Below are 6357 nucleotides of genomic sequence, written 5' to 3' on the forward strand. Positions count from 1 at the left end.
TGCTCTCTCCCTCTGTCTCTCTCGAGCCGTTTCCCAGCTCGGAATTAGAATCTCCCGGAGCTCCCCTACCTCAGTCGGCCTCCTCGTGCCCGCCGCACGATCTGACACCCCCGGACTCCGTCCCCGACCTGGCCTCGGACCTGCATTTTCATATCCCCCGCTCCTCTCTCCTCACTCCCCCACCTCTTCTCGGGCTGTTCCCCTATATAAAGTGACTGGCGCAGTGCCAGGAGCTCAAGACGAGAGACGCACTGACGCCGGAGCTCACTGAGAAGATCGATCCATCGAGGAGAGAGAGAGAGAGAGATGAGCAGCACTGGTTCCCGCGGCGTCGACCGGGAGTCCTTGATTTCTGAGAAAGATTGGTTGTCGAAATCTGTTGAGATGTACGACTCCGGCCCCAGCAAGATGGCCGTCTCTCTGGGGGAAGTACCTCCGGTGCGGCGCCGCCCGCCAGGTCCGCTGGCTCCGCGTGTACGAGGAGTTCCCCGACTGGCAGCAGCAAAGTAAGTAAGCTTTCAAGTTTTCCATGCATTAGAGCATCTTTAGCAGATCCCGCAAAAAGCTCTGACCTGCAAAATAACCGTCAAAATGCGGGCCGGCGCGAAAAATTCCGCCTGAAAAGACCCCGCAAACCATGTAGAGATCGAGCTCACATACTGCTCTCTTGCACGAGCAGGTGGGCTACTGACAAACGAATTGCACAAAGATGTTGTGGAAACACCAGTACTGGTGTTTTGCACGCTTATCAAGCCTCGCAGCAGGATGGCTTTGCGAGGAGGGACATGGGAGAACAAAGGACCACATATACCAAAGGCAGAAAGCCAGCTGTTTGACATGACTACTTTGTACTATCCCAAGGATGGATTCACCGTGATTCAGTTTACTCTGAAAATCCAGCAGGTAGGAAGATGTTTGGCTTGCAATGTTTGCAACTTCGCACACATGAGTTTTGATTTTATGTTCTATATGAACTGATCTCATGGAGCCATGGGTACCAAAAGACTTTTCAGGTGTCGAATCGAAGCTACGTAAAATTAAACTGAAATGCTATTTAATTTCTTTTAGGAAAAAAATAGATGATGTTTTTGTGCATATGGCAATAAGGCATCGATCAGAAAGTTTATTGCTTAACACTTCTACTGCAGGATTTACATCCTCAAATTATTTCGATCAGAAAGTTTATTTCTTAATCCTTCTACTGTAGGACTCATATATCCCGGAATTATCCATGTTTCTGCATTAGCTCTTTCTACAATGACTGCAGTATTTTGCATCTAACAACATTAGATAAAAAACGGGGTTAACTCATGTATACAATTTTTTCACGAAGTTAGGCAACATATTATTAATTGATCTTTCGTGTGGATTTGTTTTATTAGCCACATGTTGCTATCTGCGTGCTACATCGGAAAGGCTATCCTAATGTCAATCGGGACTTACTGACGTCCGCTTGCGAGGTATATATGTTTCCCTTTTCTGTTGAAAATTATTGCCACATACAAGTGCTAAATGAATTTCTGTGTCAGTGGCAAAACTCAGTGCCCAAATTTGTCTCGTTTGAACCATGTGTAGAGCCATGCATGCATGAGTATATAATTGCACGCATATTTCTGTTCGTGCATCGATATATATAAACCCTACCCACTCTTTGGGGCACAGACATAATGTTTGGGTTTCCACACATTTTAATACATACCAAAATAGGAGAAACCCAAACTAGTACATGCATGGACGAATTTCAAGGAAATTATCAAATCCGGCGACCACAGACAGGCAATTGATACTCTCTCCGTCCCTTCAATAATATAGTGTGTATTGGTTTTCATGGAAATCAAGCTTCACTAACTTTGACCAAACTTATATAGAAAAATATTTCTATTTCGATACAAAATTTATATCATATGAAAATGTATTCTATGATGAATCTAATGGTATTGATTTGATACTATAGATTTTGGTAAATTTTTCTATAAGCTGGTTCAAACTTTTCGATGTTAATTTTGCAGAGTGTTGGCCGTAGTGCTCCTCTTGAGGAATTTTTGATGAGCCCGTGTACTAATTGGCTTTTTAATGACACCCGGTCATATGAAACGCCGACCATGGTACATTTCCCTTCAAGTTTCCTTTGCAATGGTAATGCATGTGATATTTGTTGTTCATATGGTATCTGGGAGTAACCTTGGCAATTGCTCTTGATTATGATGTTGCAGAGTGACGGATGTAATTATACTCCTGAGAACTCCATGATTTGTCCATCCTACTACCCTTATCCTATGAATGACATCTTGTATGATATGCCCACGGTAAACTTTCTTTTTACTTGTGCAATGATAACGCATGTGATATTTACCTTTCTAGCTAATAGTATCAACTAGAAGTAACCTTGCGATTTCTCTTTATCTACAGAGTTTTGGATACGCTAATGCTCCTTCTGGAAACTCTCTGATGAGTCAAGACAACACTTGGTATACAGACATGGTAAAGTCCTTACTAGTTTTGCTTTGCATTTATAATGCATGGGCTCTTTTCTTCAAATAGTATCAACTAGAAGTTGCCACGGCAAGTTTTGCATACGATCACGATCCTCCTGTAAACTCTATCATGAATATGTCTACCACTTGCGCCGTTAATTGCAATATTATACATCCATGGTATACTTCCTACTAGTTTCCAATGCAGGCGATATTAGAGTAAGTATAATAGAGTGACATAGACGGGCTATAAGAGATGCCACATTAGATTTTTGCTTAGTTGGAGGAGAGAGAAGAGAACCAAACTATAGGATTATAGCCAGTTGTAGCATCGACTCCAACATCCTTTGTGAGAGAATATGATGGGCCACACATTAATTACATAGCATGCAAGTATGGCTGAACTGTTAGGCTAGACATGGTGGAAGTAACATAGGTACTCCCTCCGTTTCAATTTACAAGTCCTATGCGTATACCTAGGTTGCCAATTTTATCACCCTAATATAAACTATATAACACAAAAATTATACGGTTTGAAAATGTGGAACATCTAAAGTTTATATTGGTATATTTTTTATAAGATATGACTTGTATTAGGTTGGTCAAATTGACGACCTAAGGATATGCGCACGCCCTATAAACTGAGAGAGAGGGAGTAGTAACATGCATCCTCAAAACATATTATTCGTGCAATGCGAAGTAGTCATAGTGATGACATGGCATAGTATTAAATGTGAAAAGAGATGATGGTGGTAGTAACATATTATGTTACCATCACATAGGGCATCCCAAGAAAAATTGAGTCCACAAGCTAATAAATGCAACCTTTTATGATACTATATGTATGATACTTTGCACTATAAATGTAGTAATATAGACTAGTGTCATATGCATGACACTAATGTAAGTTACTCCTTGCTATGACTAGCCTTATATGAATGTGTTGTTAGGTTGGCCATACATGCCACGACAACTTCATATAGCTGGTTGTTGGTTATACTATTAATCATGCTATTAATTTGGTCTTTTTAATATTTACTAGATGTGGAAATGACTTCTCCAATGTGCTTAAGCTCTTCCAGAATTCCTGCTCCTATGTTGAGACCAAATTTAAAAAGCCCACTTTTTAATTTGACTTGATCAAGTGGACCAATTAAAGAATAATATAGCTAATTTTTGTATTTGACATTTCTTCGATATGTTGGTTTTTTACTAAGATCATAATATCGGTAGGTTTGTAGTGGTGTTATTATTGAAATTGAAGGAACTTACTCATCATTACTTCATGTTTCCAGCTTCCCCAACCGGATCCTCCTGCTCATCAGATGTCAATGCAGAATGACTTGTCCATTACTTCGTTTGGGAATAGCATGAATTCTTTTACACCCAACCAGAATGCCACGGTACGCTAACTAGCTTGAACTCGGCTTGGGCCAACCAAATCTGGATCATGCATCCATAAAACGAGTTGGCATTACTATATGTACAATGGTGCGCTTAATTAGCACTGCTACTCTACATAGAATGGCTGCATAGTTGGAAGAGAGAGAAACTGGAAAAGATGTTTGCCTTGTCTAAGTAAAAGAAGATATCTTAGCAAGCAAAGATATGCCTTTTTCTCCCTCCATTGTACGAGATATCTCCCCTCTCAGTCTGTGTTATAGTTTAATTTCACTCTATAATTCTAAGCCCACACATATTAATTCTTAGGGATGATATTAAGAAATAATCTATTGTACAACATGTATATTGTCACTTTAAATGACATGAATACATAAGAAAAGAATCAGCCATTATACATGCTTTTATGTTGTTGTTGCTGTATACAACAGCTAGAAGAGTTAATAAGCTTGCTAACACTGTTCAGTAACTTTTAGCAAGTTTGGTCTGCTAGCTACTTGTCGATAACCTGCATGCTTAAAGCTGTATTCTGTTTAAGATATATTAATAATAAAAGCTTGACTTTTTTGCAGATTGGTGGCTATGAGCCACGACAACCCGATACTACTTCTGCTTGGGTTGACCATTTGATGGGAATTACACATGATTATGCTCCAGATAAACCTTTTCCATATCCTATGCCTTGGGAACACAATTCATCTTTTGAGGTAATATCCATAGCGTGCTTTGTTGGCCACATCAATCTATTCTTCTGTCTAACCGCAGTTGCTAATTGTTTGTCCATGACATAAATGAATACTACCCGACCAGATGAAAATTGACAAGTCTCTATGATTTCGCCTTCACTCCAGTTTCAAATTTTTTTCCTTTCCATTGTGGTTCCTAGCATAGTTGTTATGTCGTTTTCGTGTATGGAGCTAAAATTCAAGTTATTTGTAGCAGAAAGAAAGTATTTGCAGTAGTGAAAAATATTTATCTTTTATATTTGCAGGTAACAATATTTCTGGTTCCAGTTATAATTTTAAATCGTCTGTAGCAATGATATGGTAGCATTTCCGTGACCCCACAAGAGAGAACGACTACACCTGATCTTACCTTAAACTCAGCTTGCACCAATCAACTTACAGATTGCATAAGAAATTCACATGATGGTGTGTGTCGTACAAAACAATTATAAGAGCTAAGCTAGCTTACGTTCTTCAAATCACTTTTACCAGTTGGGTTTCTTGATTGATGATAACTGCTTACAGCTGCTTTCCATTTAACATAAGTAATAACAGTTTAAATTTCAACAGACTAATCACAGTGAGACATGGCTGGAAACTTCTCCTCCGGGTGAGCATTATTGGCCAACCGAACATAATTATTTTCAAGATGAGCAATTCAACTAGTGAGGTATGTGTGTTCTACCATGCTTGTTGGCCCATCCTCAGTTATTTCCTCTGTCTCAATAAAGTTACTAATTACCCCGCAAAAAAAGTAAAGTTACTAATTGTTCTCAATGCCAAAAAAGAAATATTAATTACCATGTACCAGAAGTAAATTAACAAACCAACCTATATGGTTTAATTTGGCCCTACCTCCAGTTTCCAAAATTTCGTTTGCATTATTGTAGTTTCTTGCATTGCTCGATGGCGAGCAAGAGTTTAAGCATATTGAGCATATTGCAGGAAACAAGATAAAATGCTGAGAGATTTGAGGCCACTGACGTGTAGAGATGCCCCGAGAACTTCCTTCCAGACACAATATGGTCAAGCGTACGATCCCTGGAGTACTTCCTTCTATAAGTGTCTTCCACGTAAACAACCCTACTTAGAAGTTGATAAGAGCTTTTATCCTTCGGCATCATTAGTTCCCAGAGTGTTTTGTGGGTTGCGATATGCCATAGAAGCAACTGTGCATATCTTTACGCCATTGTATTGTTACTCATGATATTTTGGATAATTGTTGTCTTGTTCCTTGTACGATGTTGTATATGTAATATTAATTGATAAGTAGCTGCTTGCTCGCAAACTCTCCATATCTCTGTTTATGAATGATAATTCCTTGTAGATAGATACTACTCCTACATGAGAAATTGTACCAAAAGAAGCAAGACTTCTGAAAATAGGGTTGATAGGAAGCGAGTTGTTTGGATAGTAAGGGCATCTCCAACGATTACTTGCAAATTTGCTCCGGCATCTATCCGCGGACGGGGGGACAAGTCCGCGGACACTAATACGGGAGCCGACCATCCAACGCTACCTGTATACTACATTTCAACCACTGTTTGAACTATAATCGGACGAAATTCATGCAAACAAGGCGGACTTTCATATAAATCGAACGAGATTCATGCAAACACGGTGGATTTTCATTACATTTTGATCATTTAGGACAAAAAAAGAAACCCGACCCTAAACTTATCCTATGGCAGCAGCCGTCATCCACTTCCTTTGTATCCCACATCAGCGACCATGTCCTCCATCTGCGGTCTCCATGA

At 39.6% G+C, this 6357-nt stretch overlaps 1 protein-coding gene across 1 annotated transcript; it reads left to right on the top strand.

The window, feature by feature from the left end:
- Positions 1 to 306: 306 nt before the first annotated feature.
- LOC123039059 (uncharacterized) lies at positions 307 to 5869 on the top strand. The gene is made up of 10 exons (XM_044462365.1): positions 307 to 457; positions 680 to 903; positions 1383 to 1460; positions 2010 to 2105; positions 2214 to 2306; positions 2410 to 2481; positions 3770 to 3877; positions 4448 to 4582; positions 5171 to 5270; positions 5546 to 5869. Exons 1-9 carry the CDS (start codon positions 307 to 309, stop codon positions 5264 to 5266), a joined length of 1053 nt encoding a protein of 350 aa, XP_044318300.1. The 3' UTR covers positions 5267 to 5270; positions 5546 to 5869.
- Positions 5870 to 6357: the final 488 nt, after the last annotated feature.

This window comes from Triticum aestivum, chromosome 2B (assembly GCF_018294505.1).
Source record: "Triticum aestivum cultivar Chinese Spring chromosome 2B, IWGSC CS RefSeq v2.1, whole genome shotgun sequence".
Lineage (NCBI taxonomy): Eukaryota > Viridiplantae > Streptophyta > Magnoliopsida > Poales > Poaceae > Triticum > Triticum aestivum.

Bases quoted from the DNA above. Each gene is read 5' to 3' on its own strand.
- LOC123039059 (XM_044462365.1), top strand. From the start codon at position 307: ATGAGCAGCACTGGTTCCCGCGGCGTCGACCGGGAGTCCTTGATTTCT. The intron at 458-679 runs GTCCGCTGGCTC...TTGCACGAGCAG, and splicing joins GGTGCGGCGCCGCCCGCCAG to GTGGGCTACTGACAAACGAA. The intron at 2,106-2,213 runs GTACATTTCCCT...ATGATGTTGCAG, and splicing joins CATATGAAACGCCGACCATG to AGTGACGGATGTAATTATAC.